Genomic DNA, 17,474 nt, shown 5'->3' with positions numbered 1-17,474 from the left:
AGGAATGAACCGGCGTCATCTGCATGCAAGGTAAGTGCCTAAATCCCTGTACAATATCTCTGACTCTGTCAAACATTTTTATGATGAGTTAATTCTTTGGAATTTCTCTTTGTGGCTGTCTACTCAGTAATTTAGTTTGCCAGGCCATGAAGCCACTTCAACAAATACTGACTTTTTATTCTCTCTAGGGATAGCATTTTTATAATTTCATTTTTATCCACCAAGTTATATTTTTAGATAAGTAAACAAATATATTACAAAAAAAGAGAACACCTTAACTAGCATAAATACTTCCATATGCTGTACTGTTTATTATTCTACTAAGGACAATAGCCATGAAATTATAAACATTCTTTAGACTTAGATACCACATCAAATGTTTGTGCTTTGTTTTTGTTTTGAGGCCACACCCGGCGGTGCTTAGAGGCTATGCCTGGCTCTGTGCTCAGGGGACCATGTATGCTGTCGGATTTGATGCGACAGCCTGACCTCCTGTGCTGTATCTCTGGCCTTGTTTTTCAAATAACAGCAAGATTGATGTTACTTTGAGCTCTGTCACGAAAGGATAGTGAATAAAGCTATGCTCTCAAAAGTCCATTTCCCATTTTTGTTTTATTTTGGGGGGCCACATCTCGCAGTGCTCAGGGGACATTATGGGGTGCACGGGATTGAACCCAGGTAGGCCCCATGCAAGGCAAGTGCTCTACCAGCTGTACTATCTCTCCAGCCTATTTTTCATTTTTAAACATTTAAGGCTTCCATTAGTTAAGTTTATATCACTTAAAAACAGTGAATGGAATAAATACCAACAATGGGCTGGAATTAAAAACTTTACGAAAACTTCCTTTACACATAAAAGGACAGATCTATATTTTCCTTTTAAAAAGAGGACACCCTCTGTGGTCACTCTCAGGTACAATGAGGATTAGTGCTTGGTATTGTCTCTACTTGACAATTTTACCACAGAGCAGTGAAAACTCACACCTCTTCCTCCTCACTGCCTTCTCTGTCTGGCCACACCCACAGGCAATCAGGGTTTAGTCTATAGTTGGGGGTAACTCTTGGTTCTATGATCAGGGGCTGAACCTGGGCGTGCTGTGGGCAAGGCAAGTGCCTTGCTCCCTGTATGACCTTCCTAGCCCACTCCCACCTTGAGGTTGTAAAGGTACCTCTGCAAGGTAAGTCACAAGGCTGAAGGTGGTATCTGAGAAGGAGTCGTGCAGGTATCTGCAGACGACGTTGATCCAGTTGGCACAGTCTCTGGAGTACGTGTGTGTGCTGTACAGACTCATCATGTGAGCCAGGTTGACAAGGGTCGGGCATTTTTCTTCTGCACAAACCTGAAGGAAAAAAAAAACCAACAACACCCAAATGAGTTTCCTCACTGACAAAAAGAAAGACACACACAGGTTAAACTTGATTTTATACAAAATGTCATTATTAAATGCAATCCTTTAGATGTGTTAGGTTGAAGCTACTATGTATTCCATTTCAATTCAGCAGAAGAGTTATACAAAGAGAGAGAGAAAAAAATACAAGGTATTAATGAGAGCAACTTCATAGTATGGAAAGGTGATTAATAATGGCAAACACTTCCATGATGTTAGTGCAACTTTTCATCTTCAGATTTTCCCTTTTAGTCTGATGCTCCGAAAAACTGCCAAGTGAAAACAAAACCAAAGGGCTGGAGTGATAGTACAGCGGGTACTTGGGATATTATAGCAGTATTTGCCTTGCAAGTGGACCCAGGTTCGATCCTTGTGCACAGAGCCAGGAATAAACCCTGAGCACCGCTGGTATGCACCCCTCCCCCCCCAAAAAAAGCCAAACCCATATATGATTTTATAAACTCTTCAGCTCAAAAAGCGGTGGTTCCGTAAAGAGTTTTGGTTTTGTGAAATGCACACGTGGTTCAGAGCACACACGTCAGAATGGGCTCACCGGGGGAATCCAAGTGGGGGGAATCCAAGCCTCCCAGTCAGGGAGGCTCTAAGTGGGGGTCCTCTGTCAATCACTGAGTACCATCTTCAAAACAAGTCACTTTCTAGCATGTGTCATGGCGCGGCGCTATGGAGTCTGGAGCCGCAGGTGTCTGGGAGGACCTCACTGGCCCACTGGACTTCTCGTTGGTGCCCTGCATGATTGGCACAGAGGGTCGCTTGTCTTTTCTGGAGGACAAGCGAACAACGCAGGACTGCAGAGAGCCGGGTTCCTCACTCACGCGTGCTGAGCCTTCAAAGCCAGCCTCAACTGCATTTTCTTTAGCTTCCCTATTTTCATTTCCCTCATTCTTCCATTTTTTAAAAAAAAAATGCTTCTATAAATGTGGACGTATTTTGAAAATATGTGTAAATTTTAACGCTTTCTAAGTGAGGCATCATTGACATATAACACACTGGTTTTAGTGCAGAGTGCTGTGTACGTTCTGAGATGCTCACTAGAATAGGTCTAGTGAACACTGCTGAGTTCCACGCATTGAGTGGGCATTATCACCAACTAGGCCCGAGACAATAAAACTGTATGTGAAACTGTGCAGTCTATTAACACAATCCCTGTGAAGTTAGTTATAAAATTACAGACAGCCAATTTTACGCATTGTTAACTTTTTAACCCATAAAACAGACACCAGAAAGAAAAAAGGAAGTTCTGGTTGATACTTGTTTTTGCCTTTAAAATGCATACAACTAAAAAAAATCACAACCATAAAATTTCACAGTAACTTCTTTTTTTGGGGAATACTTTGTTTTTGGGCCATTTGCAGCAGTGCTCAGGGCTTACTCCTGGCAGTGCTCAGGGGACCATTATGGGATGCTGGGGGAAAGAAACTGGGCTGGCCACATGCAAGAGTAGTGTCATACCCGCTTTACTATCTCTCTGGCCCTAATTTCTTCTTTTTTGTGTTGTTTTTATACCACACTCGACAGTGCTCAGGTCTTACTCCTGGCTCTGCACTTAGGAATAACTTCTGGTGGGGTCCAGGGGACCACACGGGGTATCAGGGAGTGAACCTGGGTTGGCCAAGTACAGGGCAAGCTCCCTATCAGCTATACTACTATACTATCTTATCGGTCCTTCTGGCCCCCATTTTTACGTTTTAAAACCTCTAAATTAAGAATTTTAATTACAAAATTTAAGTGAGGAGAAGAGCGACAGTTTAGCAGGTAGGTCATATGCCTGGCACATGGCCAACTGGGTTTGATCCCTGGCATCCATATGGTATCCCAATCACAGCTAAGAGTAATTCCTTAGTACAGGGTCAGGAGCAACCCCTGAGCATTGCTGAGTGTGGCCCAATTCCTTCTTCCTCAACCTCCCCCATACCTCCACCAAAAAGACTCCCCAAAAATACCTTCTAATTTGGGCCAGAAAGATGGGTCTTGCATGTGGCTGACCCAGGCTTGAACCCCAGCTATATGGTAGGTAGCCCAACCCTGCCAGGGTGATCCCTGATCACAGAGTCAGGAGTAAGCCCTGAGCACTGCTGGGATGCTAGAATGGCCTAAAACCAACCAAACAAAATTTAAATGCAATATTTTTCTTGCAAAAGCTATTCTTATAGAATTCTTACATTCTTTTTTTACTGGGGGTTAGGGGGTATCTCCGAAGCAATTCTTGAGGTGGAGACATTCCTGGGGATATTTTGCCGAACTTAACCAACTGCTTCACCATGAGCCACTTGAGAAAGAATATTCCCAGGCCCAGCAGAACTAAGATACATCCAGGTCACACTCAGTGGTGCTGGGGACAAGGGAGGGCAGAGTGCCATTTGCGGCAGTGCTCAGGGGACCGTTATGGGATGCGCCTGGCCACAAGCATATGCGGTCTGCTTGTACTCCAGCCCTTTGTGCTCAGCTCCTGACCCAATGTTTAATTTATTATTAGTTTTTTGTAGCACCAGATATTAAATGCATTTTGTAGAACCAGATGTTAAATGATGTGTGCATTATACATTCTTAAAAAATATTTTTTCCTTGTTTTCTTTGGGGGGGAGGGCATACCTTGTGGTACTTGTGTGTATGTGTATGTGTGTGTGTAGGGTCATTCCTGATGATTCTCATGGGACCATGTGATGTTGGGGGTCAAACCCAGAGTTATGGCATGCAAAGCGTGCACTCTAACCTTCTGAGATATCTCCCTAGCCCTGTATCTTATATTCTTAAAAGAATAGTATACTTTTAAAAAATGATCACACTGTAAAAGTCTTAATGAGAAGAGTATTGTTTTTTTTTTCCAGAGTGATTTCTGAAATCTGTTCGTTTTCAGAAAAAAAGATGATTCCAAGTAATATATTTGCTGTCCACATTCTAAATAAAGCCAATGCTTATGTTTTAATGTTGGCAGTTTGAATCACCAGGTTGAAATAACTAGAACAAGTATGCTTTAGGGCACACTTCTTTAGTCTATTGTCTCTGCCATAATAACGTGCTAACACGGCTAACAAGGACAATATTTGTTGTCCTCATCTGAAACACTGCTCACTCTGAAAGCCTGCACTCTCCCAGGGATCAAAAAGAAGAACCAGGACATTTGCATAACGAGGAAGTACCTAATGGCAGAAAATTACTCTCTCTTTTAAGTGGCGGAATAATTACGAATCAATTTAATTCACATCCTGCAGGTTGCTGAAAGTGGAGGGAATTTTTGTGTGCTGCGCAACAGGGAGAAAACAGACTCGAAAACAACTTCTGACTTGCAGGAAGCTGTGTTTGATCTTGTTTTCTAAAAATCAGACCAGGGTTGGTATGGGCCTGTGCTTTTGTTGGTCCTGAAGCAGTGACTGGACACGCATGGGGTCTCCACATCCTTCAGGTCAGCTGGTACCTTCACTTCTAGCCTGCTCCGCGGCCCCAACTAACATTCCTTCCTCTACTGCCCCACCCCACCCCACCTCCCTCCTCCCTCCTCCCATCCTCCATCAGGGAAGCATGTTTCTTACTTTCTTGAAATTCCCAAAAAAGTCAAAATATTCCCCCACCTCTTCTATTTTTTGACTCTTCATGCAAGATAATTTTCTTTACGAGTCTAATGATACAGCATTAGACTGTTAAAATGGTAGTCATTTTATAGGATTAATTATTTTGTACCACTTTCAGACCTAACTAATGCAAATACATCTTCCTGGGTTTGGCAAACCATTGTTTTCAAATAATACTCTCATGAACCGAGAAAAACTTTTTTTTTTTTAAATAGGGGTCATGTGTTTCTATTTAATCCATTAAGTCCTGTCTATGATGACCAGGAAAGGTTCTTATTCTTATTCCGGCCACCTGGTTAACTGGCGGGGTACCAACTGCTCTTTGAGTGAGCACCCAGAGATACACTGGTACCTTAGAAATCTGGGGGACACAGTGGTGGGTGTTTAATTCAGCTTTATGTGTCTGCTCCCTCCAGTTTTTGCTGTGGTATTTGTCAGCCAAATTTTCGCTTTCAAAATACTGGTTATAATAAAGTTCTTCTAGGGAACTTTGCCTGCTGGCTCCCTTCTAGATTTCTGCCAGTGCGTTAGGGTTAGGTTAAATTCGCCCACCGCTCAACTGATTTCCTGGTGTTATGGCTGTTCCTTATAAAGTTATTTAACTTCTTATAACTTTATATTTGCAGCATGAAAAGCATTTCCTCCAAGATTTTATGTTTAATCAGAGGCGCAACTGTTTTCTTTAAAAATAAAATGGCTTAAGAGAAAATTGTCAAAAATATAAAATGCGAAAATCCAATTCCTTCTAAATCAAGACCTGACATGCTTTTACATGAATGTTAACGGATAATGTAAAAACAGAGGAACAGGAGGAGGAAAAAGCCACACTGAGAAAGAAAACAGAGTGATAAGGGGGTCGGGTACAGGGAGAGGTGCACGGAGTATTAAACGGAAAAGAGCCAGTCATTATGGGAAAGGAGGAGACGGAACTTCCTGACTCCTAGAATACATTATACCCTTTTCTTCCTTAGGGACTTTGAAACTTGCACCAAGAAATTGTCCATCCGTGGCCTTGGGCACTATTCCTTGGCCAGCAATACTCCTTTTTATTTTCCTAATCAGCTCCTCCTTTGGGAGGAGGCCTGGGCTTCACATGCCCCCACAGAATGTTCCCTCCCATGGTCCTCCCGTGACTCAACTGTCACCTTCACTATCAGGTCCAGGGTGAGAATGTCCTGTCCACTCTGTGTCTGCCCCCAAGGACCGTACAGTGTATGCTTGGAAACGAGCAAAGGGATGAATCAGGAATGGAGAGAGAGGCGGAGAAGAGAGGAGGGAAAACAAGAAGAAAAAGACTCAGACTCAGAGAAGCATTACTCTCGTTTTATTCTCTGTCATTGGGGCAGTCGTACTCACAGCAAGACTTAAAACTCCTCTGGCTGCATCGTGAGAAAGGAAAATCAGATGCAGAAAGTGGAGGTAATACGAGGTGTGTGAGGAATCTGTGCCCCACCTCCACTCCCACCACCCCTCCCCTCTGCCCTCTTCAAGGACACTCCAGATAAATTCCCAATAGCTGTTACCTTTTAGCACTGTGTGGCTTACCTTTGCTATTCGACTAGCTGTTTCTTTGCAAAACTGAGTTGGGCTGTCAAAATGCTGGATTAAGTGAGGCAATAAGCAAAGGATGTTAAGAGGAAAGCCTATCAAAAAGAAAAAAAAAGCAATAACCAATTTTATTGTAAATTACTGTTTTGAAAGTTAGAGTTTTTTTTTTTAAACAAAAAATGGTTCACAAAAACCATTTACTTTTTATTTCCTGAGGTCTCTGATCCTTTGTTTCATCAAAGAATTTAAGCTGCCTCATGTATTAAAAACAATCAACCAACCGACCCACCCACCCACCCAAATTCTATCTGTGGAAAAGCAGAGATTAGCAGGCTTCAACACAAACGGCCAGCTTCCATTTTCCTCCACGAAGCAGCCAAGGGTGGGAGGGAGTCTATGGACATCACCTGACAGCTGGGCAGGGTCCACCAGTGTGTGCTTGGAGACGGCGGTGAGCTTGCTGAGGAGGTGCACGGTCATCTCTTGAGTGGAGACTGAGGTAAAACCCTTCAGGAAGAGCTGCTGAAGGCCAGGGAAATTAGTCCACTTCAGTTTGCTTTGTACATTTTCAATCTTCTCTCGACTCTCAGACTTATCCAGAGGCAAGTGGATCAGCAGTTTGTTGAGAAGCCTGAGAGCCAGGAGGTATTCGTACTCGTAGTCGGATTCTAGTAAAGACGCTGCTATCCAGAAGATGGTGGCCATCAGGTTGGCAGGCTCAGTAGGGGGCTGCACATCGTACATCCCTTTCTCTCGCAGGGAGGAAAGGCTTCGAGTCCTCGCTAAACTACCGCTATGATTTATCCGTCCATCCATTATATCCAGTGTGTTACTTCGCCGCCGGTCACCTCTGCGGTCACCAATAAAACTTAATCTCAAAGAGTTACTTCTCGAGTTACTGGTGTATCCCAAATAACTGCTACTATAGATGGGACTTGTGCTTAGGTTGAGCTGTCCAGTGCTTTTCCTGTTAGCTGCATACTTGTTTCCCATTATAGGGTCATGGTACGAGGTTCTATGAAGAGAAAAGATGATGTGAGTGCCTGAATAATTACTTCTTTGCTGATTGATTTTATCGGGGGCAGGGGGTGGGGCAGAGAAACCACCCTCCCTTCCTCGATAAACTACCAAGAAAAATCATTACGCATAGTTGACTTTAATCATACTTAAGTTCTTTTCTCCATATTAAAACAAAATCTAAAACCAGATCTTTTCTACTGTGGCCAACTCTTCTTTTGAGTTAGAAAAGGTTTGACCTGAAGCAAAAGATTTTGCTCTAGTGACCACTGATAACTCTCAATTCTGAAATTTAATCAAGTCTTATCTCCAGACTTGATGGTACCATTGTCCCTACTTCTACAGATAACACACTCCTCCTGAAAGAACCAAGCTCAGAAGTTAATTCTGTTATCACTGACTGCAAAGAAAAATTACTAGAAGAATGCTCTCTGAGCATGTCAGGAATAAGGAAAATACTAGGACTGTCAGATCAAGTCTATTGAGGAAGAGTGAGATATCCAAAGGTATACAGTCTATTAACTGATATCAAGAAGACAGAAAGCACGGTGAAAACCTAAATGGTGGAATAATTAACAGGACCTGGAAGTAGGAGAGGTATGCAGCTGAGAGGTGATATCTGAGAGACAACTTGAAGGATAAGTCAATTTGGGTTGGTTAAGACAGAGAAAGTGGATGAAGAAGTCACTCGTGGAGAAAGAACAGTATGTGTGGACACCGTGAGTGCTGTGGCGGGGGCACTGGGATGCTGGACACGGCAGGAACAGAGCTTGTGGGCAAAGTCTGGGCAGCTCAACTATAAGGTCTCTGACAAGGGTGCTGGGAGATCAGCGTCACCACTGATGAGCTCTGTGATGTCACACAGCCTTGCTCACTTTCCTGCAGGGAACCCATCTGAGCATTCTGGCTTTATTCTTACCATCCAATGTTGGAATGACAAATGCTATGGTTAACAGTTAGCTACAGCATTTCATATGCAAAGCTACAGGTGGCCTGGTTAAATCCTTACTGAGAAAGGGCAGAAAGAAGATCGTAATGCTTCATCGTTTCAGCCAAGGTATCGATTGCAGATTCCAACGTGAGGAGCAGCTCAATCACAAATCCCTGGAAAAAGCAGATTTTTAATGAATTATGCTCTGGAAAAAATAAATTGCAATGGACTTCCTGATAAAATTTAAAACCTCACACTTAACATTGTGAAATGATTAACCTCTTGAGCAGCATGATCTTACTGACGAAAACTAAAGCAATTCTTTTTGTTTTGTTTTTTTTGGCTTTTTGGGTTACATTTGGCATTTCTCTGGGGTTACTACTGGCTCTGCACACAGGAATTACTCGTGGCAGTGCTTGGGGGCCCATATGGGATGCTGGAGTTTGAACCCTGGTTAGCCACATGCAAGGCAAATGTCCTACCCGCTCTGGCCACACTGAATCAATTCTAATGGCACCTCCACTCACCCAAAAATTGCTCAGGCCAGAAAGATCAAGGAGTGATCTGTGTCTCACATAAAGATGGAATCTGGGGATTCGTAGTACTGGGGGCCTCGCAGAATAGTGAAGTACTTGCCTTGTACATGATTGACCTGGATTCCATCCCCAGGACAACATGTTCCCCCAAGTACCACCAAGAATGACATGTGAGCTCAGTACTAGGAGTAAACCCAGAGCACCAAAGGGCGTGACCCCAAACGAAATGAGTATGACTCCAAACAAATAAAACCTGTTCTATTTTGGTATTCCAAAATAAAAAAAAATTGAAATCCATTAGAAAGTCTTGAAAACATTATTTTAAAAACGTGGCTTTCATCTATGAGCCACATAACTATTCCTGTTAATTGTTTTGTAATTACTATGGGAAGTATTTTAAAGACTGAGAGGCACTAGACTATTTGATCCAGTCAGCACACTAGTCAGTGCTATCATCATTCTTTTCAAAGGGCCACACTGGCTGAGCCCTGCAGGGCAGCTGGTGGGTTGGTGCTGGGGGTCAGTGCTGGACTGAGGGTGCCTGTGGTGCTGAGATTAAACTCGGAGCCTTGAGCACAGTCATGGCTACCACAAGATGCTCGCTCCTGGCCTGCAGCCAATGTTACTGTAGGGAGCCAGAGAGAATGGACAGGGGCTAAGACACTTACCTTACATGCAGCTGACCCTGGTTCGAGCCCCGCCACCACACGGCCCCTACCCCAAGCATAACCAGGTGCAGCCCACTGGGGTGACCCAAGTAATCCAAGTACAAGATCTGGCAGCACCGCATTCCCGGGCCTTTGCCCTGGAACACCAGCCTGGCTGGCTGAGAATCCCCGACAAGGTCTCCAGGCCTCCTGAGTGTCGCTTGGGAGGGAACACCTGCCTCCCTAAAAATACTATGAAAATTTGCTTCCTTATTCTTGGCCTGCTGTGGGAAAGCTGCCCCATTTGACCATCCACCCTGGCTGTCGCTTGACCGGCAGCTGGTGGGAGTGGGGTGGGGGGTACCTGTGCATCTTCTCCTGGGTCGCCAACCGTTTCCACGAGCCGGGAGAGAACGTCAGACAGCGTAGCTGCAGAGAGGGGCTGCCTCAGGGCCCTGAAGATCTGGAAGGATCTCCCTGCATAGTGCCGGGACGTGCATGAGAGCGCCGTGTGCAGTGCCACCTCGCTGAGGTGATGCTCCAAATGGACCCCTTCTGGAAGACAGGCAGGCCCGTGGCGGGGAGGGTCACGCGTGGGGCAGAGCTTCCCTGCCCCTAGGACCAAAGGCTCCCAGTGTAAACCCGGAACCTGGGGAAGGAACTGAATTGTCCAAGTCCCAGCTTTATAAAGGGTGTGTGTGTGTGTGTGTGTGTGTGTGTGTGTGTGTGTGTGTGTACACCCCCCCTCCCACACACACAGGGTTATGTGACTCAACTAGGAGTGGTGAGGGGGTTGTGTGTGCAAAAGATTTGGCAGTTTAAAGTTTTCTGCATGTGCAAAGACCAAACACAAATTTAAAACCAGTCACTCAGTGAATTCCAGGCGTTCCTGACTACATTGCCCAGCCGGCCTTTCACGGGCCAACAGATTTTAGATGGTCTAAGTTGAGACCTTCTCTTTTCAGCAAGCTACGATCGCCTGCGGGGAGGTTGGAGGAGGCCACAGGACCATTTCTCATTTCTGGGGAAGTCACCGCTCAGAGCATGGCTTCCAGGCGCTAGCACTTGAGGCCGGCTGGCCTCCAATCACTGGATACCCACAGAGGCACTGATGCATCTCCAGCCGGTGCCAAGGGCTGGCCCTGCTTTTTTAGTGGAGAGCCGCTGCTTTGACATAGAGGCTATTAATCTTCAGAACAAGTCAGGTCATTAGGAGCCAGGACTTCAGAAATATTTTTGAGGCTTGTCATGGCTACTTTATGTTCCTTTAATAGAATTTCTAGTGATTCACAGTTGCATGATTATTTCTATCATGCCAGTATCCACACAAAACTAAAGTACCCAAAGGGTTAAACTTCCTTAGATTAAAAGAATGACTCTATGGGATGGGGGGGCAGAACCAGCATGTCCTTCACGCCATAACGAGGCCACGAGTTGCCCCCCACGAGCGACTCTCTGGCATGGCCATGGCCCCAGAGGCACACGGATCTAATTCAGAACTCAGCAGCTTACGGAAGAAATGTGAATGGACTATGTGTTAAACTATGGTGCTGTGTCCCGCCCCCCCAGGGAGGGAAAGGGTGTCTGTCTCTTCCGCCACCCCCTCCCCTCCCCAACAGCATGTGGCTGCCACCTCAGAGCTTATTAGACAGCCAGGTATGAGCCAGCAGTGATGGGGCAAGTTCAGCCTCATGGGATGGGGGGGGGGGGGGGCAGAACCTGCACATCCTTCACGCCCTACCAAGGCTCTCTGGCACGGCCATGGTCCCAGAGGCACACAAACCAATCTCTTAATTATCCAGCTTTTGGCAGAAATCCCTCCAGAATTAATTAGTAAAATATCAGAAATCCAAAATTGCATGGCCCAGCTACTGAGGCCATCTTAAGGTCTGCATAACCAGCAATAGAAAACAAATTATTTCACAATATCTTTTCAGCAGATCTGATTATTGGGAAGAAATTTTAAATAATAGTGGTGCATCTTTTGTCAAAATATTGAATGTAATCAAAGTAGAGAGAGAGTTAAGAAGAAATCATCTGCCTCACAGGCACTAGGAGGGGTGACCGAGACTTAAACCTGAAAGCTTTGTAAATTTTCTCACAGTGATTCAATAAATAAATTTTTAAAAATAAATAAAAGAATGACTCAACTTTTCTTCACAGTCCAATCATTTGACCACTGACAAATGGGGGAAAAAATGCAAGACTTGTCTGACAGTTTGAAATTCAGAAAAGATCAATTGTTCCCATTTGGCTGAACACTTGAAGTGTCTACCTCACATTAAATTATGCCAGTGGATGCAAATAGGTTCCAAAAGGTGCCTTCCAAGATACCTGAACTTGACTGCTTAAAAACAGAGATCACGTGCTTCAAAAATGTAGTTAGCTGCTCAGCACTCTTGATGCTGGGGTTCTTGGCAGAAACATCCTCATGGTTCCAAAGAGGCCCTCTTTTTCTGGAAACAGAACAGAGGGGTTACTCTGGCTCTTCAGACCTGTATTAACAGTCCCTTCCCTCCAAAGTGCTCCCTGTAAATGAAGAACAGCAAGCAACTGAATAGCTGCTTGCACAGATGACCTCTCTTGTACGTATTTAGATACATCCAGTGTAGAGATTCCCAAACTTATCTGACCAACTGCCACCTTTAAAAAAATTTTTTTCCTCCCGACTCAATACCTCCTAGAAATCTACCATCTTAAGGGAACAAACAGAGAATGTCCTCCAAATATGAAGAGAGTTTACAACAGAATGATGTCTGGTCAATTCATTTTTTTTAGTTATGCAAAATAGTTTTTACTGAAAGAAATTTCACTGTCACTGTCCTCCCATTGTTCATCGATGTGCTCAAGTGGGCCCAGTAACATCTCCATTGTAAGACTTGTTGTTATTGTGTTTGGCATATCAAATACATCATGGGTAACTTGCTTTGCTATGAGGGCGAGATACTCTCAGTAGCTTGCCGGGCTCTCCGAGAGGGGTGGAGGAATCGAACTAGGGTCGGTCTGGTGGGCTGTGTGTAAGGCAAATGCCCTACCCGCTGTGCTATTGCTCCAGCCCACTGAAAGAAATTTACTAAGGAAATTCTGAGAGGAGAGAGACACAGAGAGATGTGTTCAAGAGAGAACATGGACTTCTCCAGAGTGGAAAGAGCTGGCCACTGCATTTTAAAAACATCTTTGCATTTGTGGCCTGGAGCCATAGCTCAAAGGGCCCAGTGTGTGGAAAGCAAGTGGGAGATGCAGGTTTCACCCTCTACACTGTAGGATCTCCTGAGCATGTCCAGGTCCGGCCCCAAACAAACAAAATAAACAAACCTAGGGAAAAAAGAATGTAAAATGTTTTTGTACTCTCCAGGCCACCACCTTGGTCATCACTCTGAAGCTGGCAAGTGCTACCAATGGGTCCCACTTAGATGTCACATTGGACAGACTGTGCTGACAGAAACGGTTAGAGCTGCTCAAATTTCACAGTCCACTATAATCAGGTGCCTCCCAACATGCTGAAGCCACTACTACCCATGGGGAAGAAACACAAATTGCAGCGCCTTAGTCAGCGGGTGTCACAGGTTTTAGTCCAAAGCGCCTGAAAGAGTGATGTGGCTCCCAGCAGCTGACAAACAGTCTAGGGGAGGGTTATGTGGGTGGGAAGTTATGAGGACGGGGGTTGGGGTGGAGGGTTATGGAGTTAGGGGTTCTAGAGGTGGGTGGTATGGGGGTGGGGGGTCATGAGGGTAGGGGTTAGGGACTGGGGGTTCTGGGCGGTTATGGCGATGGGGGTTATGAGGGTGGGGGTTAGGGGGCCAGGGGTGGGGGGCACCCACACTACCTTGAGGTAATGAATTCCATGAGGGTTTTGACTTTTCCATCCTGCTCGACTGAGAGGTCAACCTCATTGAGGATCGTGGGGTGCAGGTGCGAGATGGCGGTGCTGTTGTTTCCTAAGCTGATACTAGAAGAGGTAGAACTGGAGCTAAGCCCTGAGTCAGTCATGGGGGAGGGCTGGTAATCGGGTATAAAATCATTCACACCTGCTGAGAGAGAATCAGCACCATGAGCATGAGAACTGTCATCTCCCTCCCCCCTCCCCCCGAACAAGGGCACTCCTGCTCCCTCTCGGTCTGGCGGGCACCAGAGGGGAACTGGTCGTGCTGGCCCAGGCCCACTGGCATGTCTTGTGTTGGCAATGAACTGCACCAGGCCATGTGTGTCCTACCACTGTTTGTACGTCTATCATTAGACCATAACTTGGCCCTCAGTTAAGGAGGTTCCCAATTCAGCGTTCTTGGAAACTGCAACTCTATGAAATAACACGCGATGAAATCAGGTCCAGGCCTAAGAACATCTTGTGTCCTGCCTCAGCAACATGATAACGTCCTGAATGAATCAGGACTGGCAGCCTGGGAGTCACCGTGCCATTCTCTGCTGCCATCTGCTGGGCCACGGTACAAGTGGCAGCAACCTGCTAAAGGGTACAACTGGGAATTGGCTAGATTTCAAGATACAGTTGAATATAATGGAGGCAAACGAAAGTTCGGACTGTCTTTCTTTGCCAGGTCTTCAGATGTCTAGAGCAGAAGGACTCCAGTGCCGGCTCGACAGCTCGCTCATCACCATGAACAAGTGCTTGCTTGTTCATTGCATCTTTCACTTTCATTGAGGAAATGAAATGAAATTTCGGTGACATCCTTAAAACCAAAGCAAGCTCTAAGATGACTTCCTTCTCTTGCTGGTTAATGGGAGTGGTACTTACCATAAAACAAAAACAAAAACACCACAGATTAAGAGAAATGTACTATGGGTAACTCGACTTTCTTGTTTTTGGGGAGCTGGTGTTTGGGGAGCCCTATACGGTGGTGGGGATTAAACAGGGTCCACTGTGTGCAAGCGACATGCCTTACCCTCTGTATCTTTTCTCAGGTCCCAGTAGTCCCACTTTTATTTCGCTTGCTTCCTCTCCTCTAAGAGCCCAAATGAACAAAGGAGCCTGACCCCGGTTCGGGCCAGAGTGTGCAGGAAATACCTGTGAAAGTGTAATCAGAGTGTGCCGCCGGCTTGACCGTGAGCGCCCTGGGCTCACTGAACTCCTTGTTCCTGAGAAGGACAGAGGCAACTGTGCGGATGTTGCTGCTGGGTCCCATCACTATGAGTAGGTGAAGGAGCAGCCGCTTGCAGTGCTCATACACCTCAGGGTGGCAGTGGTCGAACCCTACAGGGAACCGTGGAAGAACCGTCATCCATAAAGAGAAAGATTCTTGACACATCCTACTCCCCCAGAAGGGAAAGGGAGTAACAAGACCCCTCCGCTCCCCAAGGGACCCAGCCTCAGCAGCTGAAAACCTCCAGGACACGACTGCCACCAGGTCACGGCTGCTCTCCACGCGCTCAGGCTGAGCCTCACCCATGAGTGAAACTTTTCCTGGACCCCATGGCCTCAAATGTTTCATAGGACACACCCTACCCATACTCCAAGGGTACCGCACCACATTTGATGGGATTCAAAGTAGGAGGTAACCAACCTTTGAGGGAAATACTGTATTATTTTGGTTCTGCTTTGGGGCAGGGATTAGGGTTTGGGATGGAAACACCTGAAATATGGTAGTGGGAAGGTGTAATGGTGGTGGGATTAGTGTTGGAATATTAAATGTAATCAAATATTGTGAACTACTTTTTAAAATAAAAATTTAAAAAAAATGAAGATTCTTGCCAGTGAAACTTGTATTTTATTTTTCTTATTTTTATTTTATTTTATTTTTTTGAAACTTGTATTTTAAAGAGGAGCTAAAACTCTATAAAGCTGGAGTGACAGTACTGCAGGAGAGCACTTGCTTTGCATGGAGCCAACCTGGGTTTTATCCCCAGATCCCATAAGGTCCCCCCTGCCTCGCCAGGAGTGATTCCTGAGTGCAGAGCCAGGAGTAACCCCTGAGCATTGCCGGGTGTGACTCCTGCTCCCGTCTCCCCACATAAAGAGAGAAGTTGAAAATCTAGGAACTATTTGGTCAGAGATGATGTGTGACATAGTGTCATTGGCCTAGAGGTCTTACACACCTTGACAAACGCCGACTGCCCTAGGAGAATGCTTCTTCAAATTGTGGACCAGGACTCCATAAGGGTCACACAAATGAATGTTGGGGTCACAAAATATTTGGCAGCAGTAAATATTTTCTGAATGCATGATGACCAAATCTGATTCAAAATCAACAGAGAAACAAATCTCTCCTGGCAATGCTCCTCCAGATTCATTTTTTGAAATGAAAACGGGTCATAAATAAAAAATAGCTAAAGTTGTCCTGGTCATACAGTTCCAGGAGAATCGAGACTGGGTTTCAGGTATACAATTTAGGGAGCCCTTAGATATGATCATTACACAACAGCAGATATAAACCAATCTTTAAATGATGATTTTTTGGTGCCATCCTGTATTTATCAGTAGATTAATGCTAGATAAAGGAGAGAAGTAGTAGAAACTTAATTAATATACAACTAGGAAAAATATGGGGGTGGCTATTTTGACCAGCTTTGAGAGCTATCTTTAAAGCATCCAAGAGACTGATGAGCTGACAGTTCTCACAAGTCTTTTGAGGGACACGGCTTTAATCAGACTGTCCATGAGTCAACTCCTTTCATCAGACTGTCCCACCAGTCTGGGAAACACACAGGACCTATTTTGTCCATTCATTCTGAAATCTTCCATTTTTGAGAGGTGAACTACTTTTTTTCTTGTTACAGCTTTTTTTCTTGCTAAGTAATGATGATGATGATGATGATGATGATGATGATGATGATGATGTGTGTGTGTATGTGTGTGTGTGTGTGTGTGTGTGTGTGTGTGTGTGTGTGTTCCACTGGAATAAAAATGTGGCTAATAGATTTGCTGGTGGTTAAGAGAGAGACCAGATCCCCCATTAGACCATGAGAGTCACTGTAAGCAATGTCATGGAAATGACACTCCCCAAGTATGTACCAAAACAAGTAGAGATGTTCTTAAAACCAGACCGACTTCAAACCATTGCGAGAATAGAAAAAAACCAAGATTACCTATAAAAATGGCATGAAGAAGAAGATGGAGGTAGCTCCCCCAGTCCACCTTCACTTTGTGATCAATAATCAGGTCGGTCAAAAGGATCACGGCTATGTTACACCTACGAAGAATAAGAGCATTAGAGATACTTTCAGCATTTCCGAGTGACCCAGGTGGGGGCAGGGAAAGCATGTACAAATTACTTGGAATATGTCATATTGTATCTTACAGAAAAGTGCAGCTCATCAAGGGGGGAAAAAGAGGAGAAAAAGAAATACAGCTGAAGAAATGGTTATGTGATAGTAAAAATTATAAACAAAACAGTTATGAAGGCCTCCTTCCTTGAAATCAAGGGCCTTATATTCTTCATCTTCAACCTAATACCTCACCCACTGAGGCCAGGTGTTCGTTCCATGTCTGGTACAGCGAGATCTTTGGAAAGCACTGTCCTTGGTGACTTTGCCATGTCGAATTCCATTTTTTAACTCAGGTTTTTTTTTTTTTTGTGGGTGGGGAAAATATGTCATCTACCTACCACAAAGGGGCTTTCTAAGGCGGCGACTGGGTCTCAGAAAGGTCAAGTAACTATGGCAGACACCCAGAAAAGCAGCATCAGTAGTGGGTTAATACAGATTCATTGCACCCAGGAAGAACTCTGCATTTTGGAGATCACTAGTTTTCGCACTAAGAGCTATCACGGGAGGCAGGAGAGAAGCCTGCTTCTGGTCGGTGTTGCAGACGGCAGAGAGCAAGCTCAGAGTGGTGGGCAGCAGTCTAGCTTATGGGAAATAGGAATGAC

The 17,474-nt window shown here is 45.0% G+C and overlaps 1 protein-coding gene across 4 annotated transcripts in view; it reads right to left on the bottom strand.

The window, feature by feature from the left end:
- FRYL (FRY like transcription coactivator) overlaps positions 1 to 17,474 on the bottom strand; it is a 170,011-nt gene that overhangs the window by 35,664 nt on the left and 116,873 nt on the right. For 2 of the 4 annotated variants that reach the window (XM_056111530.1, XM_056111531.1), the window contains exons 38-46: positions 16,693 to 16,796; positions 14,675 to 14,860; positions 13,481 to 13,685; positions 11,989 to 12,110; positions 10,019 to 10,209; positions 8,550 to 8,644; positions 6,931 to 7,538; positions 6,521 to 6,618; positions 1,170 to 1,340 (exon numbers count right to left, since the gene is read on the bottom strand). In XM_056111530.1, coding sequence (XP_055967505.1) covers positions 1,170 to 1,340; positions 6,521 to 6,618; positions 6,931 to 7,538; positions 8,550 to 8,644; positions 10,019 to 10,209; positions 11,989 to 12,110; positions 13,481 to 13,685; positions 14,675 to 14,860; positions 16,693 to 16,796 — 1,780 coding nt within the window. The remainder of the gene's footprint in view (positions 1 to 1,169; positions 1,341 to 6,520; positions 6,619 to 6,930; positions 7,539 to 8,549; positions 8,645 to 10,018; positions 10,210 to 11,988; positions 12,111 to 13,480; positions 13,686 to 14,674; positions 14,861 to 16,692; positions 16,797 to 17,474) is intronic. The other 2 variants (XM_056111529.1, XM_056111532.1) reach the window with 2 other exon arrangements.

The sequence above is a fragment of the Sorex fumeus genome, unplaced genomic scaffold (genome assembly GCF_029834395.1).
Source record: "Sorex fumeus unplaced genomic scaffold, SorFum_2.1 ptg000013l, whole genome shotgun sequence".
Taxonomy (NCBI): Eukaryota; Metazoa; Chordata; class Mammalia; order Eulipotyphla; family Soricidae; genus Sorex; species Sorex fumeus.
This window is presented reverse-complemented; position numbering and strand designations above follow the sequence as displayed.